General features: G+C 39.1%; 1 protein-coding gene across 6 annotated transcripts in view; it reads right to left on the bottom strand.

Moving 5' to 3' along the window:
- LOC129733826 (uncharacterized) overlaps positions 1 to 19,722 on the bottom strand; it is a 154,881-nt gene extending 135,159 nt beyond the window's left edge. For 3 of the 6 annotated variants that reach the window (XM_055695346.1, XM_055695350.1, XM_055695347.1), the window contains exon 1: positions 19,427 to 19,722. In XM_055695346.1, the coding sequence (XP_055551321.1) occupies positions 19,427 to 19,432 (6 nt within the window). In that variant the 5' untranslated portion in view covers positions 19,433 to 19,722. Of the gene's footprint in view, positions 1 to 19,299 lie in introns of all 6 variants that reach the window. The other 3 variants (XM_055695349.1, XM_055695348.1, XM_055695351.1) reach the window with 3 other exon arrangements.
- Positions 19,723 to 20,149: the final 427 nt, after the last annotated feature.

The raw sequence follows: 20,149 nt of genomic DNA on the forward strand, positions 1-20,149 counted from the left end.
AGTTCGAAAACACCGCACAGAAGGAACGGTCACATATACTGCACAACTTCGTCGAGCGCGCTCTGCTCCGATGAAATTTCTTGCACATGGTTAAAATATTGAAAACAATAATAAAAAATGCTATTTTCGCAATTTTAGTGTTTGTATTTACTGTTGAAAAATAGTAATTTTCCTTTACAGTGCAAATTTTACTGTATATTTCAAGGATCAAATCTTTTATAAAGTGACACATGATATAAAATGGTCCAATTACCTGTGAAAAAGTGTTGTGTCCTCTTGTCAAAATAAAAAAAATAGTTTCATTGGAACCAAAACAATTCATATTTAATCAAAAATATGTTCTAATTGGTATTAACTATGGACCTATTGCAATAAGATGCCACAAGTCTTCATTAGAATATTGATATGTACTACCAAACTGATTGTTTTTAAGATAAACTAGTATAATTTGTACTTTTATAACGACTTGGTTCAGTTTCTGTACAAAATGGCCGGTATAATTTAAATGGATTTCATGACTCATTCACAGTGCATGGATAAGAAAAACATCTGAACATATATTTTTTGATCTATCCAATTTTTTAACATAGTGGACTTTAATATCCACGATATTGAATAGAACTCATAGATAGTGCGCGAGTCATTCGGCAGCAATAAAGTTTTTACTACCAATTTAGACTCACGCTTGTCCAAGGGAACCAATAACTTATTTCCATTAACGTGACCAACGGGTTTGTCGCTTCTCAGCGTAGGAGTTTTCAGCACTGATTTATAAATCATAAACCTAAGTTCGATCGGACACCATCGATACCAAATAATGCGCGCCAAAATGCGAACATTTCGGTATCGATCATTAAGTCAACAATTTTATTACCTCATCTTCTTCGGAGGGAATGTTTTCGTCCCATCACAGCAAATGTCGCCTTCGAAATACCAAAGTTCTCGATCTATCCAGACCGGGATCGGTTCGATAGCGATAATTTGATCACATCAAATCGACGCTTCGCAATCATTTCATCACCCGAATATCGATATCCAAAACAACCATCATATATCTAGGTAACGCGTAAAATTAGCAAGAAGTTATGCGATAGACACCCAACCGATAGGTTCTCATCTCATTTGTAAGTCAAATAGCAAGCGGAAAGCGGCGACACTTCACCTACCCTAAACAACAAAAGTCATTCATAGAAATTGTCACGAGATTCACGCTACAAAGCTGACAAGCAGCGCGTTAGTCACTCTAGACTAGACTCTGGAGTGTTGTGCTGTGCTGATGTCGCAGAGGTTAAATATGGCGTAATTAGCTGTGACCGGTCGTTGAACCCAGCGCAACGGGAATCGCTAAATTTGTGCTAAATTCATTTGTTTTTGAATGTTGGTCCCCCATAAAAACAACAAGATCCCGGGTTCTGTTGATTCACATGGGATATATTTTACAGCGGCGACCGACGGAATGCAGAAGAAGCTTTTGCAGTGGCGCGCAATTATTGATCCTGGCCGGTTCACATTCATCAACCGGTTCGCATGTCGTAAATTCTAGGGTTAAGATAAAAAGTCGGGATTTATGTCCGTGTGTAGCAGGGTGCGAAATTGCTAGGCAAATAGTGACGCTGATAAACGGGTGCAGCCGGCGATTGGCATTTAGGAACAACGGCCGCGCCAACTTTGTCCGCTTAATATAGTGTTGATCTTGTTTTATAGCCGCTTAGTTTGATAAATCCCCCCGTAATAGGTTACCTGCGTTCGTTTTCGAACCACTAAATCACCAGGCGTGAAATGTAATTTCTTTGGAAAACACAAAATATACATTACATTGCACAGCATAAACTCGTCGAAAAAACGCTGAATTAGGTGAACAATCTTAAGCTGCAATCATTAGTTAAGATAAGTATCAAATTAAGTCACTTGTAACAGAGCACGTTTCAACCTTGAACAGATCCAGCAGCATATTGACACATATCCGATCGTTAACGAAGACCGGTCGGATCCCCATCGAAGTTCTTGTATACTTTGATAGAGATTTAAAATTTCTTCCTCGATCTCCGATCTACAAACGACATAATATGATATTCAATGATTCGTTTCGGCAAGCATAATATCATGTTTCAAAACAAAACTACATCTTGATCCGCATAAGCCGTTCATAATGGATTGACTGACGCCACCTGGCATACTTATGTGGAAAGTTATAACTAGAAAATATTTTCAGTAACAGTTTTTCAGATCTCTGCGAAAAAATTTAGTAGAGCATAAGTAATGCTTCGATATAAGATCCCAAAGCTAAAATATGAAACACAGAAAAATGACAGCAAAAGTTTTATTCACATGTTTCCTATTTCAACTGGTATGAAAATGAATTGCCAAATTAGATTGTTATTAGATATTATAATATAATAAATCATTGGGTTATTATGCTGAAAATTACGATATTATGAACCAAACTTAATTCGAAACCATACTAAAAAATCAGTTTAAATCGTTTAAATTTTTTAAAGATCATTATAGACAAGTACCCATTTGAAAATCATTTTGGAATTTAAACTTTAAAATATCTTTAGAATCATTTTGAGATCACTTTTGAATGTTTTCAAAGGATTTTTAGATCTGTTTTAAAAATACTGTAGAATTATTTCTTATTCACTTTAAGTTTATTCTAGAATCATTTTAGAATTTCTTTGGAATCATTCTAGAGTCATCTTAAAATAATTTAAGAGTTACTTTACACGGATTTTTTAATAAACGCGGTTTTTTTAATTACCGCGATTTTTCTTACGCGGATTTTTTAACTATCGCGGTTTTTTACGAGGATTTTTTCTACACGAATTTTTACGAAGTTTGTATCCCCCGCGTAAAAAAAACTTGACTGTAGTATTTTTTTTTTTCATTTCGGAATATTTCTTTTAAATTGACTGATTTTTAGAATGATTCAAAAATTTGCTATAAAGTCACTCTATTGCACGTTGGTGTACAGTCTGTGCAACATTTTTGTCAAAGACGGTGACGTTGAATAAATAAATCAATAAAAGAAAATCATTCAACAATCATTTTTAAAACATCTTAGAAATCAGTTTCAAAGTTATAGAGTTATTATTCAAATTTTTTTTACAATCATTTAAGAACAAGTTTAGGATACTTCAGCATTATGTATATTCAAAACACTTTGAAATCATTAAAAAATTATTTGGTAATTCCATCATAGAATTATTTTAGAGGAATATTTTCCGGAAATTTATTGAAAATATTATAGATTCTTCAAAGAAAGTGCTAAAAGCATACTAATATCATTCTAACATGATTCTGAAGTAATTTTAAAATGAATCAAAATGATCCTCCCTGATTCAAAAAGATTTTATAGTAATCCCGAAAAAAATATAAAATGTTTTTAGGTTAATTTTACAACAATCATCTTTTAAAAATAAAATCAAAAAAATTTAGGATTAGTATAAAAAGGTTCAGGAAAAATTTTAAAATGATTCTAAACTGATTCTAGAATAATTTCGGAACGATTCGGAAATATTTCGGAAATTATTTTGAATTATTCTCAAAGTGTTATAGAAATATACCAAAATAATTCAAAACCGATGCTCAAATTATTCCAATTTAATTCTGATAGGATTTGAAAAAGAATCTATAATTATTAGATAATTACTCTTATAAACTCTTGGTCCCTGTTACAGAAAACGAGCGAGCAACTTGTTGTATTAGGGAACGCGAGGGAAATTTGGATGGTGACAGCTAAGTGACAGACAAGCAACTCGTCCAAAATCCAACCGACTCACCATCTGCAATACCAAAATTGGTCAGACAAGTAACTCGCCGCTCGCCTCGTTTTTTTTTTGTAATTGGGGCCCCTAATCGATTCTAGGAGAATTTTTACAAATAATATAATTAATTCTAGGATGATTCGAGCCAGTGGCAGCTGGGATGGATTCGGCAACACTGCTTTTAAAAGTGCAGTCAATCCTACATCGGCTCGTTAACAAAACTAATTTTAGTGGTGTTATTGGAACTACGGAGTCACGTGTGATAGTAAAATGAACACTTGAACGATGCTACTAAGTAAAGTGAACATGCGGGAGGTAGTTTGAAAGTGATCTTTTTGTTACTTCCACACTTGTACTTCATACATAGAAAGTGACAATCAAAAGGAGCGTCATTGGCTTCCTATATGAAGGCTTGCATGAAAGCTTGTGTGCATATCCGAGTGAACAAACAGTGCTGCTGTTTCCAGTAACTGAAGCAAATGCATTGCAAAAAAATGTTTTTATTTCTTTTTTGCTTATAGCTTTTTTTTTTAATTTATCATTAATATTTTTAGTTTAATATTCTTAGTGCTGCAACTGCGGAGGCGATCGATTGACACATTATTTATTACAAGTTTAGCAATTTGTCATCAAATTTTAGGTTCTATTTTGATACATACATAGGTTATATTTTGCTACGTATATATGGTAAGATTTATTCATTCTACTAATTGGCACTCCTCTAGTCAATAAATATAACATGCTATTAAATACGTGTCAATTTTTCTGATATAAATATATAAAATAAATTGAAAGTCTGAAAATTACAATAAAATCTCTAGATTCTAATGTTATTCTGAAGCGGGGCTCACCGAATGGAAAATCACTCCGGAATGTACTGTAAGTACTCAGTCACTCTGTAAAGCGTCTTTGGAAGGTCGGTAAAGCTAACACCTTTTAGATCCCGAAACTAAGATAGTTGCAGAAATTAAAGACAATTGATAATTTTTTTTTATTATTATTCATTACTGCCGGACAGTGAGATCTAGAAAGGTTTTCTCACGGTAAAAAAGTATAAAGCTTTTACATAGCTCTCGCTTGTGGTTTCTGATCAGCGAAAACAGTTAATTTGCATTTTGCCTGAAGTAAGGAGTGAATTACCGCTCTTCAAAAAAGAGCGGTAAATCACTCTCTCACTTTGAAGAACCAGCTCTTGAGATCAGTTCGCGAGCGGATTGCCCACTTCTAGTTGGATTTCGACAATGTACCACGACTTTGGGCTGGCACCTGCATCGACCTCCCTAAAGTAAAGTCGTGTGACTACGGCTTGAAACGGCGAGATGGTACACGCTGCAGGGCTCTCCGTCCCGTAAAACCTGGTAGGCAGTATGGTTCGAGTCCATCGCTTGGTGGGAATCAGGCAGAAGTAGGAGATGTTTGTTCCTGGCTTACGCCGACCAGCAGCGACATAGTTGCTCATTGGGCACTATGGTGGCCTTCCTTAGCCATGACGTCACAACTTCGGCACAAACCACCATGGGACCATATGGGCGACTACTCCAGTAGGAGCCTATTTAAATAAGAATGGATTCGTACAAAAACCGAACGATGGGCGCGGAGGAACAACTAAACCCTTTCGCGCGTGGAGGCATCCACCGATCTCCGGAGGGAAGAAGGCGGAAACACGTCTATATTCACACTGGATATATCGGTAGACGATCCCTTGCTAGTCAAGGCATTCGAAAAGTCGATGGATATGAGGGCGAGAGTGGCAGCGGCGTTCGAACAGCTCGATGCAATTATCGAGTTCTTGGTGAACTGACGGAACATCTCTGGTGATCTGATCCTGGGAGGGCGTCATGAAGGCAGTAAGCGCTGAGACGGAGTGGCGACTAAACGACCATCAAGGACTAAGAAGGCGCAAAGCTGGAGGGACCCTTTCATACTCCAGGCAGGCGTGTCTAAGTACTCTAAAGTTTTGAAGAAAATGAGGAGCGATTTCCAGCTCAAGGACTTGGGGGCGTTTGTGCGGAAATTCGTCAATCTCGCACTGGCAAGATTATTCTTAAGCTCCGCAGGGCTCCAGGTGCCCAGCCGGTGAACCGGCTGCAAAGCGCGTACGGGAAACAACTGAGTCTGGACCACTGCTATGCATCGCAGCAGCAGCTATACCAAACAGTCTGTTAGTCGTTGTCGAATATCGCCATCGTATGGGATCCCTAGCGCATCTCTCCCAGAAACAGTAACGCGAAGAAGTCGAGTAAGCAGCTATATGAACGACAAGCAGGTTCCCTGTTCAGGAGGTTGTGGTGGGTAACTTCAATGGCTGTTAAGTGGAGAAGTCGCTGTACGAACCAGAAGGGTCAGATCTTGTTGAAGGTTAGATAAAGCTCAACCTTGATCTGGTCAACGTTGAGACCAAAAGAATATTCAGCAAAGATGGTGCGGAGTCGATCATCGATGGACGTTCTCCAGCCTGGGACTGATCACGACTACTGTTTGTAGCCGATGGCTACATCAATAGCGGTCATTAGTCGGTTTGCTATACATAGTGTAGACCACAACCGCAGCCGATAAGCGACGCGTAGAGCCAATGCTCCAACTGTCTGCGGGTGAAAGACATTGCGTTTCCATGCCGAGGTATTTGAGAAGGCAATAGAAAGAGAGCTCGAGGGGGACAGTTGGTTCCGTTCGAGTGTTTAACAATTAGTTGGTACAATATCGCGGGCAGTTCCGCAGCCGCAAGGTTACAGAGTCCGCTTTTACAAGTGGGTGCTCGTGGGATTGAATCACAGTAGAACCAGGCAACCAATGTCGAAGGTTTACTCGCAGACTACCTACGACATACTCTTCCTTCAAGCTGAACTGTACAGTAATCCTATAGACTTTTCTGCTAACAAAAATTAATTCTTCTTATAATAAAACTGGTCTGAGTAACATATGATTGTAATTAGGCGACATTTGTACACGCAAAAGGCATCAGTGTTGTATAATGAATACATGGACAGAGATCGGAATCAGAAGATGTATCATACACACAAAATCGCGATGTCTCGGTAAAATTCGGCTTCGAGCTAAGCTGTTTACTTTCCCGAGCCGGTGCGTATCAAAAGCAAGTGCATCCCTAATCACTGTCAGCAAACTAAACAGCCAATAGCAAGCCTTGTTGCAACAGGGTTTACTGACGCTGGTGCCAGTAACGTGGAACCGAATGCATATGAATGAAATCAGAGTCGTAGTTAAATTCAAAATGTTTTGAACAAACCCAATCTCTTTTTGTTCGTTATTGTAATTCGATGATGTTTTTAAATGACCGGATTCACGGAAGGGAAACAGTCAGTTAATATTTTCATTTATTCATTCATGACCAAAATCATCAGTGTTTGTTGTTGGTTGCACTGCTTCAACGATAGCAGCCTCCTAAAGAACGATACCAATACCAGTACAAATCATCATGACGATACCAACACCGGTTGAAACTTTTGAAGTGTAGTGATTTGGAGGTGCTGAATACATTCAAAATACGCTAGAGCATCAAATGCGTTATGCCCAGCACACATTTGTTGTACTGGTTCCACACTTAATCAGTAAATGCGCTAATTTCGCTCACAAATGATCTGGTTACACACATTCCAATTTTGCGTGTAGGATGTAGAAATGGAGAGTAAGGTAACTCTTACGAGATCGCCATGGGCGATACCGAAGGGGTATTGGCGCCTGCAAAGCGATTACAAGCAATGCTGGAGCGTATCATCGAGGGACTCTTTTCACGCCATGAGTTAGGTGTCTGTTCTCCGACTGTCGATTCTCAAGTCCGACGTTTCAGTATCTCAAGCTCCAGACTTTTAATTCGTGAACGGCCATAAAAGCGGCCCTCGAGCTACTCTGGGTAGTCATGTGGAAATACCATTTTCTATCCTTTGAATTCGTGAACGGCCATAAAAGCGGCCCTCGAGCTACTCTGGGTAGTCATGTGGAAATACCATTTTCTATCCTTTGAATTATTCAACCTATGCACGCAAAACTTTTTTTTTTATTTTCAAAGCAATACCCGATCAGAAGAGCATAACTAAAAAATTACAGAATTCTATCAACGGGAAATACAAATAACATTTTTTGATACAATTTTGTATTTTCCCATTTGCTTTTGATAACAAAGTTGAATCTGAATGAGTTACAATAACAAATCCTGAAATAAAGTTGTTCTGAAACAAATCTAACAATTTTTGCGTCTCTATCAAAACCTGTTGTTTATAACAATGGTTGTCATTATACTGTTTTATGTGCTATCTAATTTTGTTAGAAAACTGATACGCTAGTAACAAAGTTTGATATGATTTCTGTTATTTTAACACCTAACGGGATCAAAATTAAAACACAATCTGAAAGGTTTTTCACATAACAAACCAACAGCCTCTGTTACATTTTTGTTTTGTCTTTCTGATCGGGTAGCGCCAAATGGCCGTTTAGATAACAAATCTGTTACTTTAAAGGCAATAAAAGCAAAGGCAATAAATTGGGCAATTATAAAGGCAATAAATTTCAAAGACCTCAAATGCGTCTTGAAATCACATCACAATCTGTTAGAGAAAAACACAAACATTCGCTTTCTTGCAAGCTATCTACAGCACATAATCATTGGTTCATGGAAACCTGTTTGAAGATACAAAACTCGTGCCCGTCTAGAACAACATTCGCAACTCCTACAACTCTGATCACATGGTGTTACATATTTTCATTTCAAGTATACACTGGGGAATGAAAAGAAAGTGTTTTAATTAGACATTTGAGATTGACGGTTGAGATTCTGATTATGTGTGAATAAAGGGGACAGAAATGAGCCCGATCGTTGCATTAATACAATTGAAGCAAATGAAGTCTCGATACACATGCATTGCGTTCTTGGTTGTATGTCTCCGGCAGAAACACATAAAAGCGTGTAGCCGTCATGAATTTTGTTACTTTTTGGTTATTAAACTTTGTTTATGATTCGGGGTCATAGAACACAAATAGTAATAAAATGTTGCTATAAAGTAATAAAATCTTTCTCGTTTCTGTTGGGTGTGAGAATAAATCTTCGTGAATGCGTATCCAAAGATTTTGAATTATTCATCCAATCTCTTTGATGTAGAAGGATGACTTGTGTTATATTGATTGTATAGAATATTTAAAAAATCAACCCTTGTTGCTAGCAAACTCTAAATAATCCACAAACAAGCGTGTTTTTCGAAAAAAAAAACTAAATTTTTCACACTTAATGTTGGAATATTTCAAACATGGTTGCATTTAGAAAGTTAGTCGCCAAGAGCTCTATCGGATTTTTTTATTCTCTAAAATAATGAAATTGGAAAAATTCTTTGAAACACAACTTTTAAGTAACAAAGAGGCCTACCTTTCTCCATCAAGGATTTTTTTTAAGTTACATATAATGTCAAATTTCAATAAAACTAAATTGAGGGGAAAACTGAGTTTTTTTCTCATTCAACGGATTATCTACTCAAATTAAACTCAAATTATTAGAAAACGGATGCATTCATAAAGTTAATTATTATAAACTTTTCGATATGAAATGACTATTCAAATTGTTTAAAACTTTTGGGATAAAGGTACGTACTTTAAAAAATGTTTAAATTGCTTTTTTATAAAACTCAATTGTCAACAAATTATTCGTTTTTCATTTCTCTATCTAGGTCTTTTGATTAAAAATTTTAATGTTTTAAAATTTCTTAAAAAACACTAAAAGAAAAATTCAGCTCTTTTCGTAAATTAAAATTTAGTGTTTGTCAACCAATGTTTTTGGTCATTTCGAGTTGTGCTCTCGTCGTGTTCGGTCGCAATTTAATTTCGATCTCGATAGTGCCGACCAGTTAATCGCTTTCAAGGTCACCGTGCATTGTATTGCGTGTGCACTGCTGCTCGTTGCCGTCGTCTATTGAAGACAAAGGAACGCATCATCGCCTATTGCTACCGTACGCCACAGACTGTACGTTGTGTCGCTACTGCGAGAGATCCAGTACCCGGCGTATTGCTGTTTGGCTGTACTGGTGCTGCTGTGTGACTGGAGCGGCTGCAGCTTTTGCTAGCGGACTCTTGTGTGAAGGACTGGAGATTGGCATCGCCCGTGCGCTGATTGCGGTGGAGAGCGGCAGCAGAAGATAAGTAGTTTTTTTTCTACAATATTATTTGTTGATTGGCATTTTGCGTGTGTGGCTCACGCGTCCAACATGGACGACAAACGCGGGGATGAAAACCCGCTCGTTCTACCGCCTAGCCCTCCCGGATACAGAGCTCCAAGGGTTAAGAATGGAACCCCGCAGGAAGCTACCCATCGGCTTAAGCAGTATCCGGAGGGCAAAGTTGGTATTGGGGCTGTATTTTTCCGGCCGAAAGTGAAAGCATTGAACACAATGCAAATATGTAAAGATCTGGCACGGTTTACAGCCGTGACTGAAATCACCAAAGTACGCCCGAATATGCTGCGTGTTTTGGTGTCCGACCTCAAGCAAGCAAACGAGATTGCTGCTTGTGAGCTCTTCACGCGGGAGTACCACGTGTACATTCCAGCTCGCGTAGTTGAGATTGACGATGTGGTCAGCGAATCGAGTCTGACTGTCGAGGACCTGTTGAAGGCTGGAAAAGGCCTTTTCAAGGATTCTAGCCTTGAACCTGCCAAGATACTTGAATGTAAGCAATTACATTCAGTATCGCTCGACAAGGGTGTAAAAACTTACACCCCTTCAGACTCTTTTCGCGTGACTTTCGCCGGGTCTGCTCTGCCGAGCTATGTGCTCGTGGACAAGGTGCGTCTGCCCGTGCGCTTGTTTGTACCGCGGGTAATGAATTGCCTCAAATGCAAACAGTTGGGCCATACGGCCTCCCACTGTGGCAATAAAGCACGTTGTGGCAAGTGCGGAGAGCAACATGCGGATGACGCCTGTAATAAGGGTGCTGAAAAGTGCCTTTATTGTGGGCAGACTCCGCATGAGCTGTCTGCATGTCCCGCGTACAAACAGCGCCAAGACAAGATCAAGCGGTCTCTGAAAGAGCGCTCTAAGCGCACTTTCGCAGAAATGCTCAAAGAGGCCGCTGCCACCAAACTGGTTTCCCCGAATCTCTTCGAGGTCTTGCCATCCGATGAGTCTGATTCTGACGATTCAGTTGAGGAATCTTCTTTTGTTGAACCCGGGAAATCTAGGAAGAGGAAAAACCTTTCTTCTCCTAGGCTTCCTAGGAAAGGACAGAGAAGGTCTCCATCTGAAGTGACTGATACTAAGAAACGAAAAAGTGCTGTAGAAAATCCGGAGCAAACTCCTCCGGGATTGGCAAAACTGAATTCAAGTAAGGAGTTTCCGGCACTTCCAGGAACATCGAAAAACCCAACTGTTCCTTCTTTTTCGTCAAAGATTCAGCTAGAATCTGGACTGCTGAAGTTTTCAGATATTGTGGACTGGATTTTTGAAAATTTCAACATAACTGATCCTCTTAAAAGTCTTCTGCTGGCATTTCTACCAACAGTTAAAACGTTTTTGAAGCAGTTGACTGCTAAATGGCCCCTCCTTGCAGCGATCGTATCCTTCGATGGCTAATTCATCGGCTGAGATGAAGGATTCTATCTCTATTTTACAGTGGAGTTGTAGAAGTATCATCCCAAAATTGATTCATTTAAAGTTTTGATTAATAAGCATAAATGCGATGCATTTTCCCTCTGTGAAACTTGGCTCACTTCAAATGTAGATCTTAGCTTCCATGATTTTAATATAATTCGCCTCGACCGAGACACCCCTTATGGAGGAGTACTTCTAGGGATTAAAAAGTGCTATTCTTTCTATCGTATTAACCTCCCCACGGTCCCAAGCGTCGAAGCTGTCGCATGTCAAATGACAATACAAGGTAAAGAGCTGTGTATTGCCCCAATATATATTCCTCCCAGAGCACAGGTTGGGCAACGGCTGCTCTTTGATTCAATAGAACTTCTTCCCTCGCCACGTTTGATTTTGGGAGATTTTAACTCTCACGGCGTGGCTTGGGGTTCCCCTTCTAATGATAACCGTTCCTCTTTGATCTATAACCTCTGCGACGACTTCGACATGACAATATTAAACAACGGGGATATGACACGCGTTCCGAAACCTCCAGCGCGCCCCAGTGCTTTAGATTTATCTTTATGTTCAACATCGCTACGGTTGGATTGCATATGGAAGGTAGTCCTTGATCCCCACGGTAGCGATCATTTGCCCATTCAAATTTCAATTGATAATGGTTCAACTCGCACGCGATCAGTTGATATTCCGTATGACCTCACACGGAATATCGATTGGAAATTATACGAGGAAATGATATCAGAAGCTGTCGAGTCGATTCAACATCACCCACCACTTGAAGAATACAACCTCCTCGCGGGCTTGATTCTCGACGCCGCGTTGCAAGCCCAAACGAAGAAATAACCCGGCATGACGATCAAAGAACGACCTCCCACTCCGTGGTGGGACAAAGAGTGCTCCGATGTCTACACGGAAAAATCCGACGCGTTTAAGGCCTTCTTTTGGGTGAAAGGTCAACCCGACGACTTTAAGCGGTATTTGGAGCTTGAGACCAAGTTCAAAAGCTTGGTCCGAGCAAAGAAACTTGGATATTGGCGCCGGTTCGTAAACGAAACGTCGAGGGAGACATCGATGAGCACTCTTTGGAACACAGCCCGAAGAATGCGAAATCGTATAACGGTCAACGATAGCGAGGAGTCTTCAAGTCGTTGGATATTTGATTTTGCCAGGAGAGTATGTCCGGACTCTGTTCCTGCGCAAAACTTTGTTCGCGATACGTCTCCGGGCCACGATGCGATAGAATCACCTTTTACGATGGCAGAATTTTCAGTTGCCCTCCTGTCCTGTAACAATAACGCGCCTGGGTTAAATAGAATCAAATTCAACTTGTTGAAGAATCTACCCGGCAATGCCAAGAGGCGCTTGTTGAACTTGTTCAATAAGTTCCTGGAGCAAAACATTGTACCGCAGGATTGGAGGCAAGTGAAGGTGATCACCATCCAAAAACGGGGAAAACCAGCTTCTGATCACAACTCTTATAGGCCGATTGCAATGCTATCCTGTATCCGGAAATTGATGGAGAAAATGATACTACGTCGTTTAGACCATTGGGTCGAATCAAACGGTCTACTATCAGATACTCAATTTGGCTTCCGCCGTGCCAAAGGAACGAATGATTGTCTTGCGTTGCTTTCTACAGATATTCAGCTAGCCTATGCTCGCAAAGAACAAATGGCATCTGTGTTCTTGGACATTAAGGGGGCCTTGATTCCGTTTCTATTGACATTCTTTCGGGCAAACTTCACCGACAAGGATTTTCACCGATTCTGAACAATTTTTTGCATAATTTGTTGTCCGAAAAGCATATGCATTTTACGCATGGCGATTTGGCAACTTTTCGTATTAGCTACATGGGTCTTCACCAGGGCTCATGCTTAAGCCCCCTTCTTTACAATTTTTATGTAAATGACATTGACGCATGTCTGGCAAATTTATGCACGATAAGACAACTTGCAGACGACAGCGTGGTCTCTGTTACAGGAGCCAAAGCTGCCGATTTGCAAGGACCATTGCAAGATACCTTGGACAATTTGTCTGCTTGGGCTTTACAGCTAGGTATCGAATTCTCTCCGGAGAAGACTGAGACAGTAGTTTTTTCTAGGAAGCGTGAGCCTGCTCAGCTCCACTTACAGTTAATGGGTGAAACGATTTCTCAGGTTTTGGTATCTAAATATCTTGGTGTCTGGCTCGATTCGAAAGGCACCTGGGGATGTCACGTTCGGTATTTGATGAAAAAATGTCAACAAAGAGTGAATTTTCTCCGGACAATTACTGAATCATGGTGGGGCGCCCACCCAGGAGACCTCAAAAGGCTTTACCAAACAACGATATTGTCGGTGCTTGAGTACGGGTGTTTCTGCTTCCGTTCCGCTGCAAACACCCATTTAATCAAGCTGGAACGATTGCAGTATCGTTGTTTGCGTATTGCCTTAGGTTGCATGCATTCGACCCATACGATGAGTTTGGAAGTTTTGGCGGGCGTTCTCCCATTAAAAGACCGCTTTTGGGATCTGACTACTCGTATTCTCATCAAATGTGAGGTTTTGAACCCCTTGGTAATTTAAAATTTCGATAGGCTAGTTAATTAATTCTCAAACCCGTTTCATGACTGTGTATTTCAATCACATGTCTCAAAGTATAAATCCTTCCTCATACACCTCCAATCGTGTCAACTTATTAGATACTTCTGTTTCTACTGTGTTTTTCGATACATCCATGATGGAAGAAACTCGTGGAATCCCGGATCATTTACGCGTGCAGCAGATCCCTAAAATATTTTATAACAAATATAAAAACATCAACTGCGACAATGCGTTTTATACTGATGGATCACTTCTCAACGGGTCCACTGGCTTCGGTATCTTAAACAATAATTTTACCGCCTCCTACGAGCTCGATAATCCTGCTTCTGTTTACGTCGCAGAATTGGCTGCAATTCAGTATACCTTAGGGATTATTGAAACAATGCCCACGGACCATTACTTCATCTTTACGGACAGTCTCAGTTCTATTGAGGCTCTCCGATCGATGAAGGATGTAAGGCACTCTCCGTATTTCCTGGGGAAAATACGGGAACATCTGAGTGCTTTATCCGAAAAATCTTCTCAGATTACCTTAGTGTGGGTCCCTTCTCATTGTTCCATTCCGGGCAATGAGAAAGCGGACACTTTGGCTAAGGTGGGCGCAACAAACGGTGATATTTATAACAGACCAATTGCCTACAATGAATTTTTTAAATTTTCACGTCAGAGTATACTTGTCAACTGGCAGGCCTCGTGGGATAAAGGAGCACTGGGGAGGTGGCTACACAGCATCATCCCCAAGGTTTACACCTAACCTTGGTTTCGGGGGTTGGATGTAGGACGAGATTTCATTCGCATGATGTCTCGGATTATGTCCAACCACTACGGGCTAGATGCACATCTCTTGCGTATTGGGCTAGCGAGCAGTAATCATTGCGTTTGTGGATTGGGGTATCAAGACATTGAACACGTGGTTTGGGTGTGTGCTGAATTCTGCGGCGCCAGATCTCTACTTTTGGATACCCTCAGGGCCCGAGGAATACAGCCCTATGTGCCAGTTCGTGATATTCTCGCTCAGCGAAACTTGCCATACATGCTACATGTTTATAGCTACTTGAAGAGCATCAAGGTGCCAATTTAACAGCGAAACAAAAAAAAACCATGTTAGTTTTCGTATTAGATTTAGTTTCAGCTCGTAGTCGGCAGCGAGGGTAAAGATTTTGCCTTTAGATTATAAGATATTCTAGACCATAAGGCATTAGATTTAATTGGCTCCGTAAAACATTAATTTGTATTGTGCCGTGTCAAATAAATGTTGTGTGAACAAAAAAAAACCAATCTTTTGGTCAACAAAATTTTTTTACTGTGAAGAAAAAAAAATTTTTTTTAATTGTGTTTTTTTTTTGTAAAGTACTATTAGTTCTTAACAGTTCATTCTTAGTTTTTATTTACAACTAATGGTATAAGAGCAAAAATGCTTTGCACAAAATCTATGCCAAAAGGTAGGAAATTAGTCGTGAGTCTGAAAAAATCCAGCATCTGTGAAAAATATTGCTTAGCCAAATACGTGTCGAAAGTTTCATTCAAATAAAAAATGGTCGATATTCGATCATAGGTCATTCGGCAGGAAAACGTTCTACAATATATATGAAATGATTCAGCAAAGTTATTTAAATTTTTTTTTTATTCTCGCTTATTTTCCGTCGGTCTAGTTCCGCCACTGTTGTGGCCAATCACCGACGCCCAGGGAGGCGACTCCACACCCAGAACCCTAACTCACGACCCGTTTATTAACGGACCAGCGCCTACGGCTTTACTTCCTCATGCGATGGAAGGTGTGATCCCAGAGATTTTTCGCCTCAGAAAATCTCCCGGTGTTGGCTAGGATTTAATCTAGACCAGTTAGGTTGGTTGTGAGTGGATCACGCCACCTCACAACCATCGACACCTATGTCGGTGGTGGGATTCGAACCTAGGCGTCGAGCGTGGTTGGCGGAGACGTTACCAACCACACCAGGCCCCCGCTCGAAAAGTTATTTAAATGATACTAGAATAAATCAATCAACAGTGGTGGGCACCATTCCGCTAATTCGCTAAACGCTAATTAGCGACGCTAATATTCAGTTAGCGGCTTAGCGATAACGCTAATTTTTGAGATGGTTAGCGAAACTGTTAGCGTCGCTAAAATTTTGGCCTTCGAAACGCTAATCGCTAATTCGCTAAATTTTGTAGAGAAGCGACAATTCAGAAAAAAAACTTTGTGTGTGTGACTATTCAGAAAAAAAACTGTGAATTGCTGATGGCGTACGTAAATTGCTTCAGAAGATGAACATACTTTACTTCAAATATTACTTTTGGAACGTTGTTGTTTCATTCAAACAACGTTCAATTGTCTTAATTGTCTAGAGTTCTTCACGTTACGACACAAGTGCAAGTCTGTCTTTTTACTCTAGAATGGAGTTCCAGTTATAGTACAAGCCACAGGAGCATTTTGAATAGCAAGCACAAGGTCTAGATTGAATTTTCGGTACACCAAGAACTTTTGTAAATTGCAATGCACTTGAAATTAGGGTGTTTCATCCTGGTTCGAACTAGTTTCAGCGTTTTTCATGATACACTTGGGTTTTTATTTATTTATTTATTTATTTATTTGGTATATTCACCAACAGGCAGGCAGGTGCCCAAATGGTGTAATTTAAAGGGTTTATTTCAGTTATGTATCAAAATTGATTTCTAATGTGAAAACACACCTATAACGATTATATTATAGTACTCGAACTGTATTTCAATGCCTGAATGATTTAATTTGCGATATTTAATGACAAAGAAATAATGATCTATGTTCGAACCATGCTGATTGTGGTTTGAACCATTTATGATCCTGGTTCGAACTACTGATTAAACCGTGCAAGAGTTTTTTTTACTTCTCCAAATATGCACTATTTTTTCAATGACTCAAACAAATACTGAACAGATATGGATAACCACTAATAGCATTCTAATTTACCAAAAAATATTTGTACTGCTTCGACTGAAATATAAAAAATGCGTAGCGACTCTAGCGGTGGTACAAGAAAGCTTGCTAGTTTAAACCACGATCATCGGTAGAAGCAGGATCAAAAAAATACAGTCATATTTTTCTTTAAAATTCATTCTAACTAACCTTTCAATTGAAAAAATGTTACAGGAATGGGATAATATTCATGTCTAAATGTTTAAAAACTATTCTTGCTTGAATATAATTGGTTTGGATACTATATAATAACGATGACGAACCAGGTCTTATATGAACAACCAAAGCCAAATTCAATGCTTTTTTTATTGTAAATAATTGAACTTAAGGATGTAATTTTTATTATGTAAAAAAATCCTATGTTAAGACAGATATCGAAAGCATATTATGCAATCGTTCTGATCTAAAATAACTGAAGTTATTATGATTATTCGGGATTTTTCGTAATAGTTCGAACCAGGATAAATTTTGGCATGGTTCGAACCAAGATCAAAAACCCTATGACAATTTGGTTCTACTTTTTCGATTCAAATAATAATTGAATTTTGATGAAAAGTTTTCTAAAGTAATTTATTTTTAATGCAAGCTGAATGTGGTCCAAATCTTACAAAACACATATCCATATTAATAGGTTAGCGATTAGCGGTTAGCGAAAGTTCCGCTAATGTGGGTTTAGCGTTCAGCGTTTAGCGATTATAGAGCTAAATTTTCCGGTTAGCGGCTTAGCGATGAGCGTCGCTAAATTTTCGGTTAGCGGTGCCCACCTGTGTCAATCAAGGACAGTAATGATTATAAAATGATTTCTAAATTGTTAAAAAATACCTCATTAAGACAGACAGTGTATGCAGTTGAGGTTTTAAAAGCATTTCATAATTACTTGAAAAAGCATAAAATATAATTATTTAAAAAATGGTTTTCAAAGGACTATAAATTAACTATCAAATAATTCTAAAATGGATTGCATGGTTAAATGAAATTACTTTATAATGATTCTTAAATAATTCTAAAATAGAAAAATAAGTAAGAAGTGATTTAAAAAAAAACTGCAGACATGATTCGGAAATTATACCAGAACGATTCTAAAATGATTTCAAGAAATTTTAAAATGGTCCATATGATTTCAAATAATTTTAAATAGGTTTTAAAATTATTGTTAATAAATTCTAAAATGATTCCTTCTCCAATTATATTTGAATAACTCTAGAATCTTACACATGCCACTCAAAATGATTTTAGAATCATTGGAGATATGTTTTAAACATTCATAATAATTTTGTAAGAATTTCAGAATCATTTGGATCCATTTTAGAGTCATTTCAGAATATTTCAAGAGACGTTCTAAAAGCATTCAGATCTATTTGGGAACCATTTAAGCATTTTGCAACATTTGAGAAACATTCAAGAATCATTTTGAAGTAATTCTATAATTTCAATGATTGTGAACCAGTTTAGAATAACTTTTTTTTTTCAATTTTCTAAATCTAAATCTAAATCTAATCTAAAGTTTTTTTTTTAATTTTTCACTTTATTATTTACTGCAATTTGGCAAATCATACCTCCAGGATGTGAAATGAAAAGCATAAAGTTTATTAAAACCCGTTTAAGAAAAACACATATAAATCATTGATTTCTTAATGCCAGTGAAAATTGTTGGCCTTAATGTGGTTAAACTTTTGTTCAACCAACGTTCATCAAAATTACCACTCTACAAAAATTTACACTAACGTTTATGGTATATGTAACTGGGGCACAGCATTACTACCAACCAACTCTAATCCATCAATGAGTATGGGTACCTCGTAATCTGAGTACAGCAATAAGAACCTGTCACAAAAGATAATCAATATGATGGTCGCAGTGGCCTTTATGGACCTAATGCTCTTCAGGCATACGAAATAAAAATAGTATATGTTACGATTATTTTCTTACTATTTTGAAATCTAGCAAATCCTTTTAAAATTATTCAGTTTTCTAACAACAGTGAATCACTGTACTGTATATCGCTGCTTCCAAATTCAAAAGCAAACGCAAATATTGCCCAAAGTGCATCTGGGTTCGTCATCATCGAATAGATTTGCATCCAATTCGGTGTCTTTTGTTTGCGGAACGTCTCAGATCGCCAGACGTTCGCTGTTAGAACAAACAGGTCCACCTTTTGCACGGCTCATTAGGCAAGAGAGGACTTTGGGGATCTGACATCACAGTTACCGATTGCAGCTGCCGTGAGAAAGGATTTCTTGTTCTAAGACTAATTGCACTACAAACAAATGTGATATTTTTCAAGCAAAGCAATTAATTGAACATATCTGCATTTGAAGAAAAGCATAAAAACCACGCATTGATAGAAACGTTCGACAGCCCCCGCCGGATTTTTTTCAAACATAATTATCATCCAGAATGAATTTATTTTTATTAACCTTCTGGCAATATGCAAAACTCCACCGATCAAGTTTGTTCTTCCAGTTCTATGTTTTCTAGGAGAGAGAAATGACGGCAAGCTCCAGCTTTTTAGTACTGATGTGAGTTTAAATTTTCAGTCACTACCTGCATTCGTTTTCACTCCAATTTAGAACAATTTCACTTCAAACAATTGATGTGCGCTTTCGCCTCGAGCAATAATAAGGCGCCACCTGATCGATCGATCAATTACACCAGACACTTCACCGCACTCTAATGCCACTGTCAACTTTCTGCACTTCCGGCCCGTGCCGGAACGGAGCTCCCCTTCCTGGGGGCAAGTAATTATGCGCCAAAGGCGAAAATATTCACAACAACGACAAACGCTCGCACGCGTTCGCTTGTTGAAAAAACGATCCCCACGCGCGTGTGCTTCTTCGGCGGGCAGCGAAATTTTACTGATTCCTTGGGCGACTCCATCGGTCGTCTTTATTATTACTTCTCGAGCAGCGCAGCAAAAGCCGCGCGCTGCTCCACTGCGGAGTGCCGTTTTTCGCTAATCTTTCGGGTTCGGCTTCCTTACCACAGCGCTCACCGCTCTGTTGTCGACAAGCACCACCCAACGCGTCACCGACCAACAGGCAACGCGTGTGAGCTTCTGCAGATCGAGAAGTGGTAAGAAACCGATCGCCAAGGCGCCCGGTAGCATCTGTGATGCGGTTGCATATAGCAGCTCAGCGTTGCACGGTTGTTGTTGTTTTTGTTCCTGCATCCCCCCAGCCTGCCACCCATCCCAGCCAACATCTAACCTCCGCAGGAGCTTAATTCTGAGTGCAACGGAGGAGACGTAGTGCGTGGGGCTTCCTCTGG

Source organism: Wyeomyia smithii, chromosome 1 (genome assembly GCF_029784165.1).
Source record: "Wyeomyia smithii strain HCP4-BCI-WySm-NY-G18 chromosome 1, ASM2978416v1, whole genome shotgun sequence".
NCBI classification, from domain to species: domain Eukaryota; kingdom Metazoa; phylum Arthropoda; class Insecta; order Diptera; family Culicidae; genus Wyeomyia; species Wyeomyia smithii.